This window comes from Mauremys mutica, chromosome 1 (genome assembly GCF_020497125.1).
Source record: "Mauremys mutica isolate MM-2020 ecotype Southern chromosome 1, ASM2049712v1, whole genome shotgun sequence".
NCBI lineage: Eukaryota > Metazoa > Chordata > Testudines > Geoemydidae > Mauremys > Mauremys mutica.
The window spans coordinates 122408754-122436467 of NC_059072.1; the positions used below are offsets into that span (position 1 = coordinate 122408754).

At 43.8% G+C, this 27714-nt stretch overlaps 1 protein-coding gene across 3 annotated transcripts in view; it reads right to left on the reverse strand.

Moving 5' to 3' along the window:
- Positions 1-333: 333 nt before the first annotated feature.
- Positions 334-27714, reverse strand: part of LMNTD1 (lamin tail domain containing 1) — a 295944-nt gene continuing 268563 nt past the window's right edge. For all 3 annotated transcript variants that reach the window (XM_044998334.1, XM_044998324.1, XM_044998355.1), the window contains 2 exons: positions 13967-14136; positions 334-464 (listed from right to left, as the gene is read on the reverse strand). In XM_044998334.1, the coding sequence (XP_044854269.1) occupies positions 13987-14136 (150 nt within the window). In that variant the 3' untranslated portion in view covers positions 334-464; positions 13967-13986. The remainder of the gene's footprint in view (positions 465-13966; positions 14137-27714) is intronic.

Below are 27714 nucleotides of genomic sequence, written 5' to 3' on the forward strand. Positions count from 1 at the left end.
AAACACAGAACGATTATATAAATAATATGTAAAATATTATATATAATATACACTCTCTATATAATGTTTTACATATTATATACACCCTATTATCAGTCATTCCAAATATATAATCAATAAAAATGTAATGATAATAGTCAGTGAAACAAACTTTCTGGTACATATCAGTCTACACAGAAACAACATTTAAATTCTATAGTGTCACTCAACAACCTAGTCTCCTCATTCCCTGAAGCAATGACCCACATATTACTATTTTTGCTGCAGAGCATTAAGGAGCTCCCCCACCCCCTGTACACATACTCCTATTCATAGATCCTGTGTTAGAAGTTAGAGAAAGTGGTGGGTGTAAAAGAAGTCGGGGTTGGTAGACTGAAGATGTAAGGTGAATTGACAAAGTACTTCTGTAGAGCAGAGCCAGTAGGTGCAGAAGAACCGATGTACATCACTCCACCTAAATTAGGCTGCAAAAGAAAAACAAGATTCCTGGTAAGTTTTAGAGGTGGAGTGAGTGCATATAGCATTAAACCAATACTCTCTAAATTGCCTTTAGTTAGTTAATTTATTTTTTCTTTCCCCTTAATGATTGAAGGGCTCATGAATGGTGCAGGAGACTGAGGTCTTCCTTAGCCACAGAACAGATAGAGTAGCAATGCAAATATTCGCCATGGCAATCAGCTGATTTGCCTCAACCCTGATCTGGAGAGATTATTCAACTGTCCATTCAGTTGCTGGTCCTTCTGCTGAGACTGCCACAAGGGAGCCAGTTGGGAGGATGTTGTGAGTTCTGTGCACATTTGTTCACTAGGAACTGGGTTAAGACCACTAACTCATTCACATTTTAGTCACGTGTGTTCTGAGAGAAATTCTGTGCAGCCTCTCAGAGGTAAAATTGGTAAATCTTAGTCTTTACCAGTTCTTTGAGCCATCCAGTACCTCCTCTATCTCCTTTCTTATAACAATGACATTAGACAATGGAATGAGTTGAAGGTCACTAGTTCAAAGGCATCAAGCAAAATAATAATATATTAATATTAGTGGGTGACAAAAGTGACTAATAATTTTAGATATCTTAGAGAGAACTCATTTTCAGAAAGTGATGAGTGCCCATCTTTTGAAAATCAGACCCCTCTGAAGCGTCTCCAGATGAGCCCCCCATGGAGGCATCCAAAAATCACCGATCACCTTTGAAAATTATGAATAAATATTGCAAAAACTAAAATGATCTGAACTGGGGAAAAACAATGGCATGTTTAAATGTACCAATATATTAAACTCTAACAAGATTATATATCAAATTAATTTATTATTTTCCATACTGAAACTGGAAAGGGAACTGACATTTCTGCCACTGTACTGAAAATTTTGTGCCAAGAAGCTGATATCATCATGACCTTGTAATCTGTAACTGAACTTCAGCTTCCAGTCAGTATACAAATATACCAATGGCAAAGCCAAGGTGGCTAAGAAGCATTCTTTGATTGTTGCTTTAAATAATTATGTGGAAATTTAAAACCTAATTATTGGACCATTGAAAACAGGTGTGAAGTCATTACAATGATAATGCTAGAGCACTCACTTGGCATAGGATATAGAGCCTTAATTCATACCCTGTTGAGATCAATAGGAGTTTTGATATGGGCTTTGTGCTCAGGCTCTGTGTTCATTATTAGCAATAATGTTTGCGGACTTATACTGTGCTTCTCATTGAAAAGATTCCAAAAACCCCATCAGAGGCATGTTCTGTCCTTGGCTGTGAACATGTGGGTCCAATAGCTTTCCAGAGGACAGGTCTGCATACACAAGGCAGAATATGGCCTTAAGAGATTGCCAGTCCCTGAGAAGCACTGCTTCTAACAACACGTTCAGAGCAACTCCAGCTCACCACTATTTACTGAAAATGCACACTGTAAGCAACACAGATTTTTCACATCTGAAAAAATCTTGGTCACACGTCACTTTTTTGTACATACAGAGATGGGAGCTGAGTCTAGGATGGCTGCATGATAAAAACATCCTCTAGAGGAATAAGAAAGAAATTGTATTTTGAAAGGAGGTGACCTAGTGGTTAGAAAAGATGAGTAGGTGTCAGGTGGAATCCTGAGTGCTGTAACTGGCTCTGCCATTGATTTGCTGTGTGACCTTGGGAAAGTAGCACAATTTCTCAGTGCCTCAGTTTAATAATATCTAATTCATCAGGGTGTTTATGAGGCTAATTATTAATTAATCTTGTTCCAGTGGTTTGAGATCCTCATATGAAAGGAGCAAAGAATTATTATTATAATCCAATCCCCAGGTCTGGTTTATGATAAACTACCTACAGGGATTAAAACAAAAACCAACAACCCTAAAACAAAACTGCCCATTGGCAGGTACCTTGGCATGCAGCTAGTCTTTTATGATCCCTTTTGGCTATAGAATATTTTTAGACACAAACACACCCATTATATAACATTATAGAGTGGAAAGTATTCTCTTTTGTGAAATGGGCATCTTTTTAATGTTGGCCTGTGGAATCCAAGACTGAATTTAGGAACATTGGAATTCTAATAGCAAGGCAAACTACTTGCCCATCTAGTCCAGTATCCCATAGATGAGAGTGGCCAGTACCAGTCCAGATGCTTCAAAGAAGGATACAAGAAACACTATAGTGGACAATTATGGAATAACGTCCTCATAGGATAACTCTTGGCCTCAAATGCATCTTTTAGCAATGAGTTCCACAGATTAATTATGCATTGAGGGGAAGAGTTGCCATTTATTTGTTTTTAATTTTAAGTTTATTTAATGTCCCTTTGTTTCATATATCAGGAGAAAGGATAAATAGGAACACACTATTTACCTTCTGTATAGCATAATTTATTTTCTCTCTCTCATGTTTCCTTTTATTCATCTCTAAACCACAAAATTGAATCTTTTCAATTTAAAACTTTTCATCTAATCATTTAAATTACCATCTCTGGACCCATCTATTTCTGCAGTATTTTTTCTGAGATAAGATGACCGGGACTGAATACAGCATACGAGATGTGGTCATAATATTGGCTTATCTATGAATGAAACCATAGCATCCTTGATCTAAAGAAAATAAGAAAGAAAGAAGTGTTTATCCAATAAACACCAGGAAAACACTGGAAATAGTTATTTGTATATAAGTGTTCGTCTAGTCTACATGGAGCACTAGTGTGGATTATGGGAGTGTGATTTCTGAAGTGCACTAACGCATTGCAAATTAATTGATCTGTGTAGACCCAGATGATGTGCACTAACCATTCCTAAGGCCTGGTCTACACTGGGGCAGGGGCAGGGGGAATCGATCTAAGTTACGCAACTTCAGCTACATGCATAACGTAGCTGAAGTCGACGTACTTAGATTGACTTACTGTGGTGTCTTCACTGTGGTGAGTCGACTGCTGCTGCTCCCCTGTCAACTCTGCCTGCACCTCTTGCGGCAGTGGAGTACAGGAGTCGACGGGGGAGTGCTCGGGGGTCGATTTATCACGTCTAGACTAGATGCAATAAATTGATCTCCGCTGGATCGATCGCTGCCTGCCAATCCGGCGGGTAGCGTAGACATACCCTTAGTGTGCTTTAACATAGTGCTGTTTGAAACAGTGTTATGTTGAAGTGCACTAAGGAACATTATAAAGAGATTACTCATTACACTGTATTACAAATAGAAAGCCCCCAAACTACTACATAAAACTCAAAATTGCTAAAAATAACTTATCCCAAAATGAAATTAACAAACCCCCCAAAATAGAACTCCTATTATTTTCTATCCACTTCCTTATATGTCCTAACATGATTTACCGTTTTGACTGCTGCTGTACATTAAGCAGAGATTTTCACTGAGCTGTCCACGGTGACCAAGTATTTTTCCTGAGTGGTTACAATTAACTTAGAACTCGGCAATGGTTAAGAGCAGTTAACTTGTTTCTTCCAAAGTTCATTATCTTGCATTTTACAACTGTAAATTTCATCTGCTATCATAATGTCTGCCTGCCTACATTTGTTAGATCCTTCTGAAATTCTTCAGTCTTCTCTAGTTTCAAGTGGCCTAAATTATTTTGTGTCATCTGCAAATGTTGTCACCTTATTGCTCACCCTCTTTTCCATTTTGTTAATAAACATAGTAAACACCACGTCATAGTACAGTAACTCCTCACTTAAAGTCGTCCCAGTTAACGTTGTTACGTTGCTGATCAATTAGGGAACATGCTCATTTAAAGTTGTGCAATGCTCCCTTCTAATGTCGTTTGGCAGCCACCTGCTTTGTCCACTGCTTGCGGGAAGAGCAGCCCATTGGAGCTACCTGGTGGGGGCTTATAATCAGGGTGGACTGGCAGGCCCCCATCAGCTCCCCACTCCCCTAAGTTCCCTGTGCTGCCTCTGCCCAGCAGGCTAGCAATTGCCAGCATTGAGCTGTCTCTCCCCCACTGCCATGTGCTGCTCCTGCCCTCTGCCTTGGAGCTGCTCCCAGAGATTTCTGCTTGCTGTACAGGGGGAGGAGGAAGTGGGGGGCTGGCAGGGTGTCCCCCTCCCCCTGCTCCTGCACCCTGCTTACCCCATTTCCATAGAGCAGGGGGGACACATGAAAGGGTTCAGGATGGAGGGAGCTTCCAGGCAGCAGCTGGTCTCAGCAAGCTGATCTAATTAACAAGGCAGTGTATTTAAGACTGGGGTCAGCTACTGAAAGGGGAAATGTGCATCTCTCGCTCTCAGACACAGGGTGTGTGTCTCTGTCTCTGTCTGCGATGCTCTCTCCCCTCCCTCCATGCCTGCTGCCTTGTAGAGCGAGGCTACATTAACAACCAGTTAACCCTTGAGTGCTCAGCCAAATGCTAGTTCATCATTTAGCAGTAAGGCATTCCCTGGGAAATATTCCACCCTCTGACTCCTCCACCTCAACCCAGCTTCACAATCATCACTGTGTACCAGTATTAAATTGTTTGTTTAAAACTTGTAGTGTGTGTGTGTGTGTGTGTGTGTAGGTATACACAGAATATAGTCTTTTGTCTGGTGAAAAAAATTTCCCTGGAACCTAACCCCCTCATTTACATTAAATCTTATGGGGAAATTGGATTCACTTAGCATCGTTTCGCTTAAAGTCACATTTTTCAGGAACATAACTACAACGTTAAGTGAGGAGTTACTGTACACAGATTCTTAAGGCACTCCACTATTACTCTTTCACCACAGTGAAAATGTACTATTTATTTTGCATTTTGTTTTCTGTCTCTTTATCAATTTCTAACAGCACTTTACCTGTACTTTAATATGTCTTACAATATGGCCCAATAATAAGAGCTCATAGATATTGAATGGGAATATTTTTCAGTTAAATTCACGACATCACTTTTTATTTAAGCAAAAATTGACCCCAGTGATCCTCATGACACTTTGATATGATGCTTTTAACATATTTCTAAGTTTGGGTTGTACTGGACTCCATCCTTAAAATGGCAGTGTCAAAGAGCACCATGAAAGCATCAGGCTGATGTTTCAAGATCATTATATTGTCACACAATACACTCAAACAATAGTTCTGACATCTGCTGCAATTAGATCACTCGTGCATACTTGTCTCTTGCATCAGTGCTGCGTGTACTCACTAGGAGTGCTTGTGGTGATGCATCATGGGGTACACCCTGGGGAGGTAACCCAGTGTACGACTTGCCATCGCCCACAGCACTGCCTTTTGGGACATTTTGGCAATGTATGGGCGGGGGGGCAGAAATGAGTTGTGCAGGGGTAACTGGGAGCAAGGCGTCAAGTTCCTATCATGCACCCTTTTCCATCCCATAGTTTTCACACCATTTTTAAAAATCCCACAATCCCATGTGGCGCTGTTCGCCCTCTCTGACTGAAATATGGAGCCTTCGCAGCTCTGCACTATTGCATTCCAAACGCGGGACGAATGATCCTCCAGTATCTGCAGAGCGGCGGGAAGAATCGCCGCAGCAGCAGGGGACCTCATGAGTCCATGGAGGACACATTGCTGTGGGACACAGCAAAAAACAATTCAAGGTTGTTGGTGGCATTCACAGAGCAGTGGCAGATGGTGGAGAGCTGCTTCTGGGCCTGAGAAACAAGTACCGGTTGGTGAGATCACACTGTAGTGTGGGTTTGGGATGATGAGCAGTGGCTGCAGGACTTTTGGATGTGTAATGCCACATTCCTGGATCAGTGTGCTCAGCTCACCCCAGCCTTTTAGAACAGGGACACCAGAGTGAGAACTGCACTGACAGTTGCAAAATGAGTGGGAAGCACGTGGAAGCTTGCAATGCTGGATTGCTATTGGTCAGTGGGAAACCATTCTGGAGTGAGAAAATTCACAGAGAGAGCCATTGTCATGCAAATATGTAGGGCTATTGTCTCCTACTTCACAGCACTGTGACTCTGGGCAATGTGCAGGACCTAGTGTTGGATTTGCAGCAGTGGGGTTCCAGAACTGCAGTGGGGCAATAGATGACACACACATCCCTATTTTGGCACCAGCCCACCTTGTCACACAGTACATCAACAGAAAAGGCTGCTTTTCTGGGGTTATGCAAGTGTTGGTGGATCACCAGGGACGCTTCACCAACATCAATATTGGCAGGTCGGGGAGGTGCATGATGCTCTCATCTTTAAGAACACAGGACTGTTCAGAAAGCTGTAAGCAGGGACATTCTTTCTTGACTTGTGGATTTCCATTGGTGATCCTGCAGGACCCAGCATACACCTTGTTTCCCTGGCTCACGAAGCCATACACCAGCCAACTTGACAGCAGCAAGGAAAAATTCAACTACTGGCTCAGCAGGTGCAGAATGACAGTTGAATGTGCTCTCAGTAGATTGAAGGGACGTTGGTGTTGTTTACATTGTAAATGGCAGATTCTCCGTAACGTGAAGTCTTTAAATCATGATTTGAGGAATTCAGTATGTCAACCAGAGGTTCTGGGTCTATTACAGGAGTGGGTGGGTGAGGTTCTGGGGCTTGCAGTGTGCAGGAGCTCAGACTAGATGATCATGGTGGTCTTTTCTGGCCTTAAAGTCTATGAGTCTACTCATAAGATTGGATCTGAGTGAGAAAAAATATCCCAGTGATGATAGCTGCCTGTTGTGTCCTGCACAATATCTGTGAGGCAAAGGAGAAAAGTTGAGGGTAAAGGTGGAATGGCTGTCTGATGAGTTTGAAGAGCCAGACACAAGGGCAATCAGAAGAGTTGAGTGCTGAGCTATGCAGCTGGGGGAGGACTTGAAAGAACGTTTTAATAGTCAGCCACAATAACATGGTATGGTTGACTGTGCTGTACCTGGCCCTGAAGTTTTGGGGGCTATTAGGAATTGTATGGTGTTTGGTGTACATCTATGAATATAACACTGTCTGTTAATGCACCTATGAATTTTGTTGTGCTTGCTGTACATTTATAATAATTACACTGTGTTTGTCACTGATCCTGTGAGTTAAGTTACCCTGTGTACGGCAATGGTGCTTTCCGAAGTCATTGCAGACTGGCAGGGGAAAGCGTCCTACTGCAGAGGAAGAAATGAGGCTGCCATTCCTAGAATCCCTAGCATTGCAGAGTACCTCCATGACAGTTTCATCAAGATGTCTCAGGAGGATACAAGGGACATCCCTGTGCACATAAACAACCTGCTCCACATGCCCACCCTGGGGAATGAAGAGCAGTTGACAATCACTATCTCTTCCAGTACAAGTAAAACAATGAAAAGTCGATACCTGTGTCCTGCTACTTTGGGGTCAGGCACCATCTGGACATTTAAACATTGCAATGGGAAATGCATTCACACACTTATCAGAGGTTAATTCCCCTGCATTGGGCTCACCTGTGCTCAGCTGCCAGGACTGATTAGACTGTGGTAGAGTCTTGAACAGATTCTGGTTCACAGCATATCTGGATTCCCTGGACATATGTCCCCTACCTCCTCCTCCTCACTGTTCACAGCAGGGTCTGTATCTTGGGCTCCTTGGAGGTACCCAAAGTGCTCTGCAGGATGTTGGTGGAGTCTCCACCAAATATGGCATGCAGCTCATTGTAAAAGCGGCTGGTCAGCGGCTTGGTACCAGATCAACTGTTGGCCTCCCTGGTCTTCTGCTATGCCTGCCACAGTTCCTTAGCTTTCATGCAGCACTGCTTCTGATCCCAGTCACACCCCTTCACCTAAAGGCCCCATACAATCTGCTTGTAGATGTCCACATTTCTACAGCTGCATCATAACTGTGGCTGTACAGCCTCCCTCCCCACTGCCCCAGAGCTCCACTATCTCCTGTCTACTCCAGGCAGGAGTGTGTGGCCAGTATGGTCAATTGGTCAGTTGCACACAACAAGAGAGAGCTGCAGGTTGTGCTTGCCAAGCTGAGCCATCAGGAAAAGTCATTCCAAAAATATGCGGGGATTTTAAGTAGGGGCAGGGTGAGAGCTTCTGGACTCCATGACTCCTAGGCTGTGGAGTTCACATACCACAGCAGTCAACATCAGACTGTGAGGGTCCAGGGCATAGGTAATCTGGCCTAGCGGTTATGGCTGGGTTGGTGTCAAGGGGCAGCCACAAGGCAGTAGTCAATGAGCAGGGCTCAGAGTAATCACTAGAACTGAGCTCAACAGGCAAGAATCAGGATCAGAGTCAGGCTGGGGTCAGAGACCAGAGATCAGAGGTAATTACCAGGCTGGAATCAGAAGGCTAGAGTCAGGGTCAGAGTCAGGCTGGGATCATAGACGAGCAATTAGAAAGTGAGGTGAGGTCTGGAGTCACAACCAGAAGTCTGCATGGTTTCTCAGATAGCTTCCTGGGCCACCGTCCCAGGTTGAATAATGAGCATGGGCTAATCAGAAGGCCACAGGGTGCTGTCATTCTGAATTCTTTGGGCAGTACTTCCTGCTGTGCCTAATCTAGCTCTACATGGCCTCCTAGTGGCAATATCAGCAGTCCCGGGCTCCACAGACCTGGGTTCTAGTCCCATGGATCTTTACAGAGGCATTGTGGGAGAGATGCTGGAGGATTGTTAGGGTTGACATAGGTCATGCAGTGTCTACATTGGCACTCTGTCAACCTCAGTACATCAAGCATGGCTCAATGCTGTCCAGTGTGGTGTTGTTACTACATTGCTATAATGGGTTTTCACAGCAGCGGGAGACAAGTGTGAGTGTAGATACATGCACAACTAGGTTGACACAAAGTGACTGACATTGACTTAACTTCATAGTGTAGACCAGTTTTCAGTACTCCTGGATCTAGTGACCTCACTTGGCAGTGGATACGAGTAGGCTATGATCACACTGATACAACTCACCTCCAAATTAAGATGACAGGAAAAAACCATTAGGGTAATTCTTGTAAAACTTGGGGTAAGCACAGAGAACAAGTATACAGACATCAGCCTGATTGATGGATCTGATGCTATAAATTAATTATCTCACTCTCCTGCCCAGTGGAGGAATCTACATGGACTACAAAAAGAACACAAAGGGACTTTCTACAGGAGTAATTGATCAGAGCAAACTGGCAACTTTAAAAGGTGGGTTGCCTTTTTTCATTTTAGATGAAGGTTAAGAATGGAGTAGTCATCCTGTTTATTAAATCTCCAAGTGATAATGAAATAAAGGTAATGTATTCACAAAGCTGATAACATCTTACATTACAGTTATGTAGACGCTTTTCATCACAAAGGACCCCAAAGTACTTTACAAGTTATGGCTCAATCCTATAAAGTGAGGAGAACCTCCTGAGTGGAAAAAAGGGCCTGGAATTCCCATGGAAGTTGTAGTATCCCTCCCCCCCCACACACACACCACCCAGGCGGTGCTCAGCACTTTGCAGCATCAGTCATTTATAAATGCAACACCTTGTATGAGATAGTAAGAACAGAAGACTAGGTTCCAGATGCTCAGCTCATGTAAATAAACTGCAACCATTTACATCAGCTGAGAATTTGGTCCTAGGAGTCAGATTGCTGGATTTTATTCTCAGCTCTGCCACTTGATCACTGGGCAATTCATTTAACCTCTCTGTGCCTCAGTTTCTCCATTTGTAAAATGCGGATTGTCACAAGGTGGCACTGTCCCCTTAAGAAGGAAGAGGCCAGTGCACCTGTGACTGGTCCACTGACTCCCAGTTGGACTATATTGGAAGGAACATGGACAAATCGGTAAAGTGATCGAGAGAACAAACATGGGGCTTTCGCTGCTCCCTAGAAAAGGGATACTGGCTACAAGCCAGGATGCCTGGGTGGTGGGAGAAGGAGACAGTGGAGCAAGAGAAAGACCCAGGGGAGTGCCCCTGTGGCAACTATCCTGTACAAAGGGCAGGGAGCTGGGAAAGAATCCAAGAGGGACATGAGACTTTTATTAAGTCCAGGGTGGGTGGACATTGTTATTCTATTGTTTCAAAGAAGACTGGAGCCTGAAGAAAGTCAAGAGTGAAAAAGGTGGCAGAGCATGAGGTGGTTTGAGTTACTGTATGGCACTTGAGTTTAAATCCTTGAGCCAGGTAATAATTAATTATCCCATGACAAGGGATCCTCTGCCCAGGAGAATATTTGAGGAGTATTAGCAGTGACCCAGAGAAGGGGAGAAACTGAGGCTGGACACGTGCAGACACCTTCTTGCCAGGAGGCGGCACTGGCATGGGGCCTGACAAGTAACAGGGTTATTAATACTTCACAGAGTGATGTTAGGCTACAAACATGCAATTCTTTCGTAATGAATAAATGTGTTGCATTGCTTTTGTTTTGTCTTTAAGGATGACATTTTTAATCTCATCTGTTATCAGTTACGCTACACTCTCTTTACAACTCCTGTTGGATGCTAAACCTTGAGTGTAATGGAGAAGCTGCAAAGAAATGTAATTAAATTAGGAATCTTCTAACATGCTGAGAATACATTATAATTAGGTCCCAGCTGTGAAGTTCAGGAGCCTGCCCCTGCTTCCATTGGCTTGAAGATGAAATAGCAATTCCAGATCTGAATTTTCTCCAGTGTTCTGAGTTAGCCCATTATAAAGAGAGTGAGCATCTGCAAAGAACATCTGGAGATGATCTTCTTTGACTTCATGAGTGTTCTTACCTGGGGCTTTGGTTCAGGCTAGGGCAGTCAAGCAATTAAAAAAAATAATAGCAATTAATCACACTGTTAATAATGGAATACCATTTATTTAAATATTTTGGGATGTTTTCTACATTTTCAAATCTATTGATTTCAATTAAAACACAGAATACAAAGTGTACAGTGCTCACTTTATATTTATTTTTGATTACAAGTATTTGTGCTGTAAAACACCCCCAAAAGAAATAGTATTTTTCAATTGACCTAATACAAGTACTGTAGTGCAATCTCTTTATCATGAACATTGAACTTACAAATGTAGAATTACGTACAAAAATAACTGTATTCAAAAATAAAACAATGTAAAATTTTAGAGCTTGCAAGTCCACTCAGTTCTACTTCTCGTTCAGCCAATCGCTCAGACAAACAAGTTTGTTTACATTTGCAGGAGATAATGCTGCCCGCTTCTTGTTTACAGTGTCACATGAAAGTGAGACAGGCGTTGGCATGTTACTGTTGTAGTGGGCATCGCAAAATACTTACGCGCCAAATGTGCTAAAGATTCATATGTCCCTTCATGATTCAACCACCATTCCAGAGGACATGCAGCTATGTCTGCTCAATAACAATCCAAAGCAGTGCAGACCGATGCCTGTTCATTTTCATTATCTGAGTCAGATGCCATCAGCAGAAGGCTGATTTTCTTTTTCAGTAGTTTGGGTTCTGTAGTTTCCACATCGGACTGTTGCTCTTTTAAAACTTCTGAAAGCATGCTCCCCACCATGTCCCTCTCAGATTTTGGAAGGCATTTCAGATTCTTAAACCTTGAGTCGAGTGTTGTAGCTATCTTTAGAAATCTTACATTGGTACCTTGTTTGCATTTTGTCAAATCTGCAGTGAAAGTGTTCTTAAAATGAACAACATGTGCTGGGCCATCATCCGAGACTGCTATAACATGAAATATATGGCAAAACGCGGGTAAAACAGAGCAGGGGACATACAATTCTCCCCCAAGGAGTTCAGTCACAAATTTAATTAGTGCATTATTTTTTTAATGAGCAGCATCAGCAAGGAAGCATGTCCTCTGGAATGGTGGACGAAGCATGAAGGGGCATATGAATGTTTAGCATATCTGGCATGTCAATACTTTGCAATGCCGGCTACAAAAATGTTATGCAAATACCTGTTCTCAGTTTCTCATGACATTGTAAATAAGAAGAGGGCAGCATTATCTCTTGTAAATGTAAACAAACTTGTTTCTCTTAACAATTGGCTGAACAAGAAGTAGGACTGAGCGGACTTGTAGGCTCTGAAGTTTTACATTGTTTTGTTTTTGAATGCAGTTATATAACCAAAAAAAATCTACATTTGTAAGTTATACTTTCACAAGAAAGAAATTGCTCTACAGTACTTCTATGAGATGAATTGAAAAATACTGTTTCTTTTGCTCAATTTTTACAGTGAAAATATTTGTAATAAAAATATTAATATAAAGTGAGCACTGTACACTTGGTATTCTGTGTTGTAATTGAAATCAATATACTTGAAAATGTAGAAAAAATCCAAAAATATTTAATACATTTCAATTGGTATTCTATTGTTTAACAATGCGATTAAAACTGATTAATCACAATTAATTTTTTAATCGTGATTAATTTTTTTGAGTTAATCATGTGAGTTAACTGCGATTAGTCAACAGCCCTAATTCAGCCTCATTTTAGGGATCTTGATTTGGGCCCAGCTTTCTCATGAAGCATCCTGGAGGGTGGCATAGACTTTTAAAAATATAGCTCTGATTTTATTTTTATTAGGGCTGGTCAAAATTTTTCCATCTGTACTGTTTTTCATTGGAAAATTGGATTTTCAACTACAATTTTTTTCCATGAAAAGTGTTAACTTCCTGTGGAAAATTTCAATATTTCATCAAAAAAACCCCAAACATTAAAATATTTTTTATTCAGAATGACACCCCAGTGCATCATGGGAATTCTAGTTGATGCACTTTATGCTCCTGTATGGCTTTCTGGCCAGACTACATCTCCCAGGATGCATATTATCCAGGGACTCTTAGGGAGCAAAACAATTTTAAATACATCTGAAGCAGGAAGCCTGCCAAACAACCAGTGGGGCCACTGGACGATCAAGTATGTCAAGGCTGTTGCAGAGAAGCTAAATAAATTATTTGCATTGGTCTTCACTGGAGAGGATATGAAGGAGATCCCCACATCTCTGAGCCATTCTTTTTAGGTGTTATGATTAAAAAAAGTGATCTAAGAGTCATTGTGGATAGCCTTCCGAAAACATCTGCTGAGTGTGCAGCGGCAGTCAAAAAAGCGAACAGAATGTTAGGAACTATTAGGAAAGGGAGAGAGAAAAAGACAGAAAATATTATAATGTCATTATATAAATCTATGGTACTCCCACACCTTGAGTACTGCATGTAATTCTGGGTATCCCATCTCAAAAAATATATATATTAAAATTGGAAAATGTACAGAGAAGAGCAATAAAAATGATTAATGATATAGAACAGCTTCCATATGAGGAGAGAGGAAAAAGACTGGGACTGTTCAGCTTAGAAAAAAGAGATGACTGTGGGGGGATAGGTGGAAGACAGATCCATCAATGGGTATTAACTAAAATGGTCAAGGATCCAACCCCATGCTGTGGGTATCCCTAAACCTCCAATTGCCAGAAACTGGGGATAGATCACTCCATAATTGCCCTGTTCTGTTCATTTCCTCTGAAGCCTCTGGCACTGGCCACTGTTGGAAGACAGGATACTGGTCTAGATGGGCCATTGGTCTGACCCAGTATGGCCAATCTTATGTTATGAGACACACCCTCTGTTCCAATCAGCTCTAATTTTTATCTGATTCCTGCAAGGGAAAAATAAAATAAATGTAAAAGTCTGACCTTAGGTTAAGGGTAAAGCTTCACCATGTTGAGAAAGGTGGTGGACGTGGCATGGGGGGCTGGAAGGAGAGGTTCTGCACTGACTGTAAGAATTGTAAACCGGCCTTGTGCTGATCACCCAATGTGAAGAATGTCCCTGGAAGGAGGAGTTTCAGGGTTCCTTTCCTATCCTGTTGTGTAAATACGATATGATTAGCAGAAAATGACTTGTCTGAACCAAAACCACAGATCTAAGGCTCCCAAACATGGGGAATGCCCAAGATAGGAATCTGAATGTTGTAAATCAGTCTTCTCTCCTGAACAAGATGATCCAGAACTGTGGCTCTGAACACCCCAAACTCTGAGGAGCTTGAAACCTAAATCAAAATTTTGCCATTAAGCCCATCTCTAACCTTTTAAAATAAAAGCTCCTTTTCTGCTAATAACATGATGCAGACTGGGGACCCACATTTTGTGGGTTTCCCAAAACTTAAGTGCCCCCAGACATCCTCCACACAGACTCTTACTCCTAGGTCTCCCCTTCCCCTCACTCCAGTGAACTCTTTTCCTCCACTAGTAGGTTCATCCGGTGTTCAAAATGTGGTATATGCAAATTTGTCATCTTTCGCTTCTTACATAGCATTGGCTCAATTGTCCATGACAAGTAAAATGGAAGAAGGACCTTGAGGAGGTAAGTCATATGCCAATTTCATCAGTATGCTCTCTTCACTGATAGCACACTGGGTCTCCTGGGATCTTTGTTAAGCCCACAGATAGGAATTTCAGCTTGTTTTCTCGATTCATTGTTTTTGGATGAGATCAAAACTTTCTCTGGAATGAGTTCCAGTGAGCTGTGACCCTAGGAATAAACTGTTTGTCTGTGTACACCTATTGCTTGTTCAAGATATTTACTCCTCATGATTTGTGAGGCTTTTTTCATTGAGTTGGACACAGTGCCGTACAGCTGCATCACTGTGCAGATTGCACAATGTGATAGGGAAATAAATGGAAATCCTAAACCTTGGCATAGAAAAACTAGTTTGGTTCCAAACTTGCTGCGCTTTACCTCCTTTCTTGCAAACACAGAAGGGGTTTTGGGCATAACTCAAAGCCTTCTGCTGCTCTTCTTGGTGGGTGTCAGATATAATAAAACTCTTCCGGAACAAAAGTGAAAGCCCTTAACATACTGCTTTTGTATAGTTTCTAGGCACATTTCAATATGTTTAAAAAATGAGTGAATAATTTAGTTCCTGTATGCCATTTGGTTCAGCTCACAAAGCCTCAGCGTAAAAACAGGCAAATTCTGAGGCTCCACAAATGTCCCCCCTAAATAGGTATGCAGAGCAGATCTAATGTATGCCTATTTCATAGCTGACAGCAGCCCCAGGCAGTGTCCTCTTCCCCACCCCCATGCAAATGGTGCCCTTGCAAGAACAGGGATAATCTGTTGTGGGGAAACTGCAAAGGTGGGACTATTAGTTAGTTATGTATAAACATGCAAACCCACACTTGATGTTGCTCTTACATGTTCCTCCATGACTGCTCCACAGATATTGACAGAAACCAGAAGCCAAGAGTTAAATCTCCACCCTATGACCCTGACTGCTGGACATTGGTTTTCTATCTGCAACATCTGCCACAATTTTTTCCTTAAAAGGGAAAGTAAAATTTCTCCACCCCAACATGGGTTCTTTTCTCCCCATTCCACACATACTCATCATATCACTTAACAGTAAAAACAGTGCAAGTTATAAAAAAAAAAAAGTTTTGGCTCCTAGTATTTATTCCCCAGCCTGGTCTAACCCGTTTCCCTTTCTTTCTGCCAAACCAAAGGCAATTTAAGTAATTTACCTTCCCCTCAAAGTGCTTTTATCTTCTGGGGTTTCAGCCAATTTTCCTATCTACCTGCTCTCAAGCTAATTAAAAATAGCATTTACAAATTATCTCTGGAGGATCACAAAACTTGAAACAAGTCTCTAAGGTAAAATAACACTGGGAGTATATTCCAGAAATAACATCCCCGGAAACTTGGAGCTACATCCTTAGGCGATATAAAGTGGCATAGAGGCCAACAGAGTTAGGCCCATTTACACCAGCTGAGGACTTATATATATATAAAAATTAATTCAGTACTCATAAAAAGTGCTACACTGACTGCCCTGGGTACTGTAATCCTCTGTTTTATCAATAGAATACAAGAACCTGGAAGGAAAGACAGATGGACAGACATCAAGCCAAGCTTCTACACATCATCCTGCCCCACCAATGTCCTTCAGCTGGAGTATGGGGAGGAATTCCTCTGAGAATAGCGCTACAGCTATTTCCTCTTCACCTTCTCTGGCAAGACTCTCAACACAGGTGGAAGGTGGGATTGGGGATGGTGATCTGATTCAGAAAACATAAGAAACTCTGGCATCTGGGCCATCTTTAGAACCAACTTCTTTTAAAAAAATTATTTTAGGTTCTGAAGCATTTTGATAACTTGGCACTTCTGAATTCCCATTAAAACAAGAAGGGAGAAAAAAAATGCCACAAGGAGTGTGACCATTCTCCTGACATTTCTTGCTGAATCTTGCAGACTCAAGAGGATCAGATGTACATCCAAACTTGTGATTGTTTATCTAACTTGAACATGAACTCTGAAGCTTTGGCTGTGCATCTATCACTACTTGTCATGCAGGCAGATGTCTTCTAGGAACAAGACTGAGGCCATCATCTCATTTCATATAGAACAATACAAAATAAAAAAATGGTAATAGGCCATATCCCCAGCCTTATTCCTGTCCTGCTTTGTGCCATTCTGCTGGATGACAAGCAGCCAACACTGGCCAGTTGGAGACTTCTGGATGGGGTAGAGCTGATATGGCTGGTTCTATACCACCCACTTGCTGTCCCGATATAGGAAGCATTGCCAGGGAGAGTGGCTGTAGCTAGAGCACTGCTCTACTCTGGCAGTTTTCAGCTGACATAAAGGATCCCTGGGGGACTGTTACCCAGGGGGCAAGTGACAGCAGTCCTGAGGTAGCTCTGGCTAGTGCCAGGGCTGCATCTCAGAGACCAGCAGAGTACAAAGTTATTGTTAAGCCACCTTTGAATTGCCAGCCAGAGGATCAGGGACAAAGACTTGTAACTACTATCACATGATTCAAACAACTCTAGAGAGGAAAGGCTCCATTGCCAATTCACTATTTTCCAAGACATTCAGATAGCCAGAAACTTGATTTTTTTGAAGTTACACCACTTCACTTGCCATGACAACCCCTCCTTTCATTGACCTCTGTGCTTTGATCAAGTTTAACGAACACATACACAACATCTCGCTGGGAACCAGATCATGAAGTGCATGAGGTGAAGGTAGGAGAGCAAAGTAGCCAAAAGAAGTTCTCTTATTCTGGGGCTGGTTCTCTGGCATGCTGTGGTGCAGTCTGCTCTGCTGTGCCGGCTGGCCATGGACACCAAGAGGCTGTCTGCCAGCCAGAGATTGCCGGAGTGCAGTACTGTCAAGCCACATCCCCTGCTTTCCCTGTCCCTAACTCCCTTTCTACACTGGTCTACTCAAGCCAGCGACTGCCTCACACAAGGAGAATCCCGAGACGAGGAGATAGGGATGGTTTACATCCCCTTTGCACTGCCCTCCAGAGAACCTGTATCTATATACCAGAGGAGGCTACTCCAAGACAATCAAACACATGCAGCATCATTAGTATGCTAAGCCCTGTTCTAGCATATGTTATTACTTTGGTGACACATTTCAGCTGGGGACATAGATCTACTCCAGCTGGATGTAAATATTCATAGACTTTGTTTATTGCAGACTGACTAGAAGACATATGTGGAACTATCTATGCTATACGGGTGGACTATGCACCACATCGTTTAATACAGATATAAAAATGCTCTAATTTACTGAAGCAGTGTAGCTGTGTGACACAAACACTAATCAACCTGGTGATTCCCCTAGAGCCTGGTACAAATCACATCTCCTATTTCACATATCTTTATTTAGCTCTTTTCTCCCCCATTTAGAAGTAGTCTTAGCACTGGTGAAAAATGCTGGACAAACAGCACTGGAGAATAAAGTTCTTTGTTCCTCTGCAGAGCAGTGGCAGTACAGTCTCACCCCAGCAATGTGACACCACATTATCCTCACCAACTAACAACAGCATTATTTTCAAAGTGTTTTGACCCCACAATCTGTGTACAGGATTTTGTAAGACCCTACAAGAGCCACGAAATCCTGGCTGTGGTCTTTGGTTATTTCCTTTGGATGAGCAAGTCCACATAGTTTTTCTGGAAACTTTTGAAGCTTTCTTCTCAGACCAGCTTAAAACAGGCAACAGTCAGTTAGGTTTTTGCAACTGAAAAAAACTGAGCAGCTCTGGGTGCTTGTGTCTCCTGAGGAGCAGGTGCAAACTGGGGACCATAAGTGGGTGTAGGAGACTTTGTCAAATACCGTACTACATCTAACAGAGAGCCACAGAGCAGCCACACTGTAATGGAGGCCATGGGGCAGAGCACCCCCTCAAGCCAAGATGCAGCAGTGCTGGGGCTTGTCCACTCTAGCACCCCCTATTGTCAGCCAACCTGGTTCTGCAGTGTTCTGATTCTTTTGTAGCCCAGCCCTCCTGTCAGGGTACCTTTCAGTTCAGTCTCCTTCCAGGCCAACAAAAGTCTAACTGAAAATCCAAATAAACATCCCAACAAATGGTTCTTCTATCCCTATTGGGCTACACTGAAGTTCCCTGGTCTTCACTCCTCCTCTCAGGCCTACAGACTTCTTCTCTGGTCCATAAGCTGAGCACTGTCTCCCAGGGCTTTCTCCCTGCAGACTCTTTTCTTCCTTGCAGGTTTCTCCCACTGCTTACCTGAGTGGTCTTCAAGTTATTGGAATATTACACTTCCCTTCCCCAGGGATTCCAGCAGCTTCTCCCAGGAACCTCCCTGCTTCTTACAGACCCTACCTCAGGATCTTCCATAGGAACCTAACCTGTTCCCTGTAGGTCCTCTCCCTGCAGGAACCTCCTGCTTCTTGTAGCCACTGCCATAGCTTTCTCACCATAACTGTTCTCTCTCAAGCATTTTTATGAGGCCCAGCATTCACCATGCTAACACCTGAACCCACGAGTCCCACCCCCTCAGGTTGGCCCCATTTCCCTTTAAAGGCCAGTCACCCTGTGATATACTTACAATATTACAACAGCACTCTTCTCCTCCTCTGGAGGAACCAACTCTGGGGGTAGCTCAGATTCAATGTCCTTTCAGTCCTTGTCTGCCCAAATAGTTGCCAGTAAGTACCAGCGGGGAGAATGTTTTCTGTCCACTGAGAACTGGACTGAGATCTGCCAAGTTATTTCACCAGACTATATTCTCATACACGTCATGTGTATATGATTGAGCAAATTTTGGAGCAAATAACTACTGTAATTGAACAGCTATTGAACAGCTCTCTGTGCCGCCACTTAAATCCCACTTAAAAGCTAATTTGAGGGCTTAAGCGAATATTAAGTTCTGCCTATGCCTTCTGATAGGGTTTAAGTTGGACCTAAGTGAACCATACACTTGGTGCCAGATGTCTGCACCGGGGTGAAATTGTATTCTGGGTCTATACAAGAACTGGAAAATAGGGTTTAAGGAAGTACTTGATGATATGTCTAATTTAGCATTTCCTTTTGGACAAAACAGGTAGAAATGCCAAAAAAGTAAGCCTAGAACAAAACCAGTGAAACATGGAAACAATGTCAACTCACAGTGGCTTTGCAGTTATAGCGAGCGACGGCATCATGTCAAAGCAAATCACCAAGCATGTCATTTAGTGAAATGACGCCAAGTTATAAGGCAAAATATTTGCCATGCATTGTAAATGGTTTCAACAATTGTCCATCTTCTTTGTCCTGAGGTCTGTACACAGCATGCTTGCTTGCTGAATCAGTGAAGCCCAGTCCTATAGGCTCTGGAAGTAAAATCTTGCTTTCCAGAGTGCAACTCAGTTTATTTCCTGGCACATTGCCATCCCATTCATACTGGTTTTTATAAGCCTGGATTCTGATTGAGGACACCATGTTCTGACCCTAAAGGCCATATCTTCAAGTTTTCCAGATCCGAAGAAGAGCTCTGTGTAGCTTGAAAGATTGTCTCTCTCTCTCCAATAGAAGTTGGTCCAGTAAAAAAATATTACCTCACCCCCCTTGTCTCTCTAATGTCTTCCCAATACATTTAAAGTAGACTACAGCTGCTCTTTAGAAGAGGTGAAACTCTAATAGGCAATCTGCTTGATTTATGTCCCATGAAGCATGACTACAGATCGAGAAGACTCTTATTCATTAGATAATTTATTTGAAATGATAAATCCAGCTTGGTTATTATAAGTTACCAAATGAAGAGTAAAGGGACATTTTTGTTTTGGCTCACCATTTTTCTTCTCTTTTCTAGGCTCAGGTGAATATTCCTCCCCAGCCCCCAATTTTATTTTGTTTAAATAAATACTTCACACGATATAGCTCCATTTCTTCAAGGTGCTTTACAAACATGCATTCACTTAGGCCTGGGCTTACTCAGCCAGCTCCAATTCCCCTTTCCTGATTGGAGCTGGCGTGACAGAGGTCTGGCTCAAGGTCTCCTAGCCAGCACACACCTCCCTTCTTATGAACTGCCAGGTTCGTCCTTCCTCGACCTCTCTGCTCCAGTCCGGTGGGGTTCGTCCAGGGAAGCCTCTCCTCATCTTTCGGACAATCACCTGCATCATCTCTGGGGGTTCCTTCATCCCCCACTCACAAAAAGTACACTGGTTGGGGGGTGGATGTCCCCATAGCTCTGCTGCCACCCACAGGTCCTCACACCAATCGCACCCCTGCGGGCGTCCCTTCTCCTTTATCCCCTTTTCTTCCAGTAGGGGGTCACGGTCAATCCCGACCTCCCGCTGGACACCCCGGACCTCGGGTTCTCCCAGGCCACCAAGCGGGGGCCCTGTTTCTTTTCCTGGGAGCTGCGGTGTGGGGAGCTCCAGTTGCCCCTTTTCTCCCTCTAAGTGGCTTGGGCTGGCCATCTCCCCCGCACCTCCTCTGTCTACCCTATTCAGGCTTTGTTGTCTAAGGTTCTCATGTTCATTACCCCGAGGACCTTCCTGCTTTTCCTCTCCGGGGCTTCTCAGTCAAGGGGTCCCTGCCCCATTCTTCAGGGAACCTTTCCTTTTCTCTCAGGGGGAGGCCCCAGTCCGTACCCAACACAACAGGGCACGGTAACCCCTCCACTACCCCAACTCCCTTCCATTTGAAGCTGCCCTGCCTGCACTTCCAGGGGCACTGGGACCACCAGCCAGTATCTCCTATCCCCATGGATACACTCCAGGGCCATCCATGCACTTGGAATTATCCAGTGCAGTTTTATCAGCCCCCTCTGGATGAGCGAGCAGGCTGAAGCTGTATCCACCAGGCCCCTATGGGGTTTCCTCCCCACTCTCACCGGGATGGTGAGCAGCTTCTGCCCTCTTGTCCACCCTCCAACATTAGTCCAGCTGAAAAATTCGGTCCACCCACATTCCATATCTGGGGAGTCCCCCTTTTTATGTTCTGGCTGCCCGCCCTCCCAGCAAACAATCACGCCGGCTCTACTGGGAGCTCCTTGGGGTTCTCCTTCCTCTCAGGGCCTTTCCCAGGAAGGGGTTCCCTCAGCTTCTTCCCCAACTCCCTGTCTTTATAGGGTTGGCCCTCCCTTTGGGGAATGTCTGCCTCCTGTGTACTCCTCGGTCAGCTTGACTGCCACATCAACCATACTTGGCTGATGTCGCCTGACCCAGACTCAGATATTCTTGGGGATGCCCTGTAGTATTTGCTGTAGGATGAGGGCATCCACTATCTCCCCCACCGTTTGCTTCATTATCTCCACCATCGCCTCAGACCTCAGCCAATGGGTGGCCCAGTCCATTAGTCTCTAGGCGAATGCCCAGGGCCTCACAGCCCCCATCCATCGGGCTGACTGGAAATTTTGGCAGTATTTCTCTACCAACAGGCCCACCCGGTCTAGGATGGCCTCCCTCACCGTCTCATAGTTCCGGGCTTGTTCCTCGCTCAAGGCCATGTAAGTCACTTGAGCTTCTCCCACCAGGTAGGGAGCCAGCCGTAGGGCCCAGGTTGCCCTATCCCATCCGGTGCCCATGTCTACCCACTTGAATGTACCGAGAAAGGCATCCGGGTCATCTGCTGGGTCCATTTTACAGAGTCCCAAGCCCAGCAGCCAGGTTCCATCCCCTCCTGCGGGACTCACCATTCGTTGCAGGCTGCACGCTGGCCTGTTCTCTTATAAAGTCCTGTAGGCTTTTCTGCTTTTCTGCCTGCCAGGTTAGCAAGGCCTCTCTCTCGGCCTGGTGGGACTGCTGGAAGCCTTCCAGGGCCTTCTGCATCTGCTCCTGCTGTTTGACGAGCCATTGCAGGGTTTCCTCCATCTCCGGGCTGCCAACCATGTCCGTTGGCTCAGGTCCCAGACAAGCCCCCATGTGTAACAGGGCACAGGTGAGCCCCTCTATCTTCAGCCATTTCTGCACCCACAAACCAGCCAGAGACCTCCGCTTTGGTGCTATCACCCATGTTCTTTATTTACAGTAGAAGTTCCCACCACCTTGTAGCTACAGGCAGCGTCAGGCTTGCAGCCAGTAGGGGAGAGTGGCCTCTAACTCCCTAGCTCTTCCCTCTTCTCTCCCCACAGCTTCCTGCCAGCCTTTATGTAACCCCTGTGGGTGTTTCTTTAAAGTCTTTAAAATAAATGGTACGGGTATACTCAGCTGATGCACACATCATATGGCCTTTGAAGTAAATGCAGCTACACTGATTTACACCAGCTGAAGATCTGGTCCTATGTGTTAAAAATTGATATTACATTTATACAACCCTTTTAATCTTGAAGTACCCCAATGTGCTTTGGATACAGGAATCAGTATACCCACATATGAAATGTGCCTGCCTCTGGGATAGGGAGCAGAAACTGCATAACAGCATACAGCAACGTAACACACTATACAGTAAATCCATACAGCAATCATTGCAGTTGCTTGGGGTGCAGAAGGCTTGACGAGACAGATTAGAGAGCAGCAGACTTTTGGCCCCATCCAGAAAATTAAAACCATCCATTTTAAAGATTTACACAATTTTCCCCCTCCTCCCCCGAAGTTTCAGAAATAAAGTTTGTGATGAGGATAGTTTCCTTTGGGAGAACATGGTAGATGGAAGAGTACTTGATAAATGATACTTATAAATGCAGAGGGGAATTTTTTGCCTCTGCCTGAACTGATGAAACAGCAGAGGTCACTTTTATTTTTTACTGTACATAGGATATATGTCAGAATTATTGCAAGAAAAAATACCTGATTTTTTTTCTGTTTTCACTTCAAACTAAAGATAAGCTCAAGCTTCAGAACCTCAGTATGATGCACATGTATTGATGTCAAAGAAGTTACACCAGCTAAGAATCTGGCCCCAGGTTTTGAAACCCTCAGTTTTTGGAGCTGCTGACCTATCTCTGTTTCCAACTAAAAATATCCTGGTACAAAAAGCAAAGAGAATTCCCTTCTGGGATCTCAGCATTCTATTCATTTAGCTCTTTGCCTTCTGTCCCCATGTAACTATCAGGGAGTTTGTACACTATTTAAGATATTGAGCTATGACCATCAGAGTGATTCCTAAAATATGTTATTGTATGTATTTATCAGTTGTTTATTTGCTTATATAGGACACTGCCAATAAAGTAAAAACTTTACAGAATTTGGAGGATTAGGAATTTTTTTGAAGAGGAGAGGCCTTGGTTTGGGGACAAGAATCTTTGTAAAGGCTAAGGAGCTTGGAAGATGAATGGTTAGGGGTGTTTTTTAACCAGAAAGGAATAGTTGTCAGTTTAAAGGTACAGCAGAAGCAATAAATATGAATGGATTGTTGATGTGCATCCCAAGAAATTGATAAACCACAGAGTTGTCATCTGTAGACTGCTTGGCTCCATATGAATGTTTACTATTATTAATTATTATTTATTATCTGTTGAGCATTGACACTGTACAAACTGAGGAAGACATAGTGGTCCTTGCTTTCCCAAAAGCTTAATTCCACTCCTCCAAACCCTTTGCAAGTAACTTTTAAAATACAGAACTGGAAGTCAAGAGACCTGGGATTCCATTTTTTACTCTGCCGCACACGGCCTGATTGCCTTCGGACAGTCCATCTCTCTGTGCATCACTTTCCTCATCTCTAAAATGGGGATATTCTTCTCATGAGGGTTCAATGCGATTAAATTTGTCCATGCTTGTAAAGCACATTTAGATCATCAGATGTAATGTATTACTAGTCTGCTGAGTGGATGACTAGCTAACTCAGAATTACCAACCTCCAAAGTTAAAAAAGCACAAGCCAGGTCCCCCAAATCATGAGATTTGTTTTAAACATTATATTATTGTGGGTTTGATTTTTGAACTCCCCCTGCCCACTGCCAGAGTGTGTATAACAACTCTCCCAAATTGACAGAGTAAGGCAGTTTTGGCTTTCAATGCAGAAGCTCTCATTGGCTGCCTGATGCTTCCAGCTTCTCCTCATGCCCCAAAATACTAATTAATTCTGTGGACTCCTACTCCCATATCTGCCAATTCCCCATCTCAGCAATTAATTATACACCTCAACTCCCACATTAACTTTGCTCCTCCGGTCCCACATCTGCCCCATGCCCCTCAGAGAACTATTGCTCTTCCTAGAGCTGGGTGCCCTTTTCAGAGTTTGGGAAGTGGACGGTCGGCAGCAGTTCCAAGGGTTCTTCAGACCCTCTCTCCCTTCCCAAGCCAGAGCTGCCCTGAGCTGCAGGATCTTCTGCTCCCTCATCTCCCTTCCCCTCCTGTGAGAATGGTGTCGACTTCACCCTTTCCCCAAGTCCCCTAGCTGAAAACTACTCTCGGCTCCTGAGGGGAGGGGAGAAGTGCCCTGCCTGCTTCCCATCAGCTCTGATTGGCTGCTCTTCCCCAGAAGGTGGAAAAGTGGGGAAGGCAGCCAATCAGAGGGTTTTTTTCCCTGGGTAGGGCTGGAAATTGTGTGCAAGCTACACCTTCTCCCACCATCCTGAGACTGTCTGCAGTAAAGGCCAAAATACCATTGCTCATGATGAAACTGAAAGAGCAGACAACACTGCTAACCGCTGCAAGTATCTCTGACTCTTGCTTCTAAACCTGCTGCCTCTTACTTGATCCCTGCAACCATCTGTTGTGATTACATAATCTACATTGTGTTGCCATGTAGTGCATAAAGGCTGAAATGGTTACAAATTAAATAAGCAGCTACAATTTAACACAACACAGGCTTAAAATAATAGAGTACTTGTTCTGTCCTATCTACAAGCTAGAGCTAGCATCTCTATGTAGTAGTGTCATTATCCTAACTGCACCCACTGGATGAGCGTCTCTGTTGCACCTCTAGGAGCATAGCTTTAAGCCACCTTTGCATCCTCCTGGACTCTGCTTGGGGGCTGGAGAGGCCCCTGAGTTAATGTGAACAGCCCTGTCTACAATTTGGCAGGGCCGCCCAAGGCGCTGCAGCACTGCCCAGAAGCTCCATCAGTGCAGACCCCACCTATTAGTGCACCACCTACACCAATGTTTGCAATGGGATCCATGAGAAGTAATAATATGGTTTTCTTCCACAATGCCCATGCAGGGGGAATGTAACTATCTATCTTAGGATTTTACACTGCTAGCCATCACTGTAGTATCTGAACATCTTCCACGTAAACCAAATAGCAACAACAAAGTCCCTAGCAGACTTTATGGAATCTCTAACTCTTCTTACCTTTGGGGGTCAAAATTCTGCTTGGAGCAGAGGTTTTTTTTGCGGGGGGATTGGGAATAGTAGGTGGTTTTCATATAGTGAGCATCAATTATGATAGAAAGACTTTCTCAAAGAGGAAGGTTTTGCAACATTTCCTAAAGATGATAAGACTCTGTATTGTTCTGATCTCCTCTTGAAGATTGTTCTATAGCCAGATCCCCTCCATTGAGAATGCTTTGTCACCAGTTCTCACATGATTCATCCTGGGAATCCTCCTCCAGCTGGATATGGAGCTTCTAGGACCCCTTTATGCCACTTTGACCCTATTATGTGGCCCAGGAGAGTGGGAGCAGTGGGAAGCATCTCACCCATGGTGTGTGAAGTTCCTTAAAATTAGCTGTAAGGAAGAATAAATGGCTCAGGGATCAGACAATGAATGGGATGTAGAGAAACCTTCACCTTTGTGTCACAGGTTTGAATCTGGTTGTTAGTGACTGAAAGTTAGAGATGGTCAAATATTGCCAAGACAATGTTCATAAATTCCTCTGCAATTCCAGACAGCTGTTTTGTACACGCACTTTTATATTCCCTATTTGCTGTTCCTTCACATTTGTGAGAGTAGGTTTGGTTTTGGTTTTGGATAATGTTTGGATAGTGGCTGTTCATCATGCAAACACACAGTGTCATATTGGACTAAGGCATCTGTGCACATACAAGTGTAATCACTGTTCACCATTTGTTATTCATTGTTATCTTTGTTTAAAAAATTTCAACCAACTCATCAGGGCACAAAACAATACCAGGTGACCCACATGACCAGTCAGACTCCATAAATAATAAAAAACTAAAATGAATAGCTCGCAAACAATCCATAGACTCAAATTTGTTTGTTAAAATATTCTGCAAATACCTGTGAATGACTACTACATTCTCAAAAACCAGGATCAGTTCTTAAATGATTTGAGGCCAGAATTCACTGGATAATTGATCCACAACAAATTCACCAGCTCTATTGAAATAATGGATTTAATGGCTGTTTGGTGGCCTTTGTAAACGATTACATAACCTCAGCCCAAGTCTCCTTGGCCAGGTTTCTACATCAATAAATCACTACACCCTGTCACTGTTTGGTACCTATACTGATAGCCTCAGCAGAGGTACCACAGAATGAAATGACATGGAGATCAAAGTATAAAGAATGGGATTAAGCCAAGGGTGGGCAAACTATGGCCCACGGGCCGAATCGGGCCTGCCAGCTGTTTTAAGCCAGCCCTTGAGCTCCCGCTGGGGACCGGGGTCTGGGGCTTGCCCCACTTCGGCGCTCAAGCCAGGGCACAGGATTGAGGGCCTCTCCACATGGCCCCCCTCTGGCACACCAACCGGGGAGCAGGGTCGGGGGCCGCTCCATGAGGTTCCCAGAAGCAGCAACATGGCTCCCCTCCACTGTTCCAATGGGAGAGCTACCTGGCCTTGCCTCCCCGTAGGAGCTGGAAGAGGGACATGCCGCTGCTTCTGAGAGCTGCTTGAGGTAAGGGCCACCCAGAGCCTGCACCCCTGAGCCTCTCCACGCACCTGAAACCCCTGTCCCAGCCCTGATCCCCCTCCCACCAGCCGAACCCCTCAGTCTCAGCCCAGAGCTCCCTCCTACATCCCAAACTCCTCATCGCCAGTCCCCCCAACCAGAGCCCTCACCCCATCCCGCACCCCAACCCCAATTTTGTGAGCATTCATGGCCCACCATACAATTTCTATTCCCAGATGTGGCCCTTGGGCCAAAAAGTTTGCCCACCCCTGGTTTAAGCACATTGGCAGGACAGTGAGAGGAAGCCTGCACTGTCACTTCTCAAGCTTCACCTGTTTTTTAGATAAATGTAAGTCTCCAAGATTGTGAGCCTGGAAATTCTGACAAGCGCTAAAATTTGCACTCGCTGAAGTTTACCAAATATTGGAAATTAGGAAGATAAAAAACATGATTAAAATCATCAG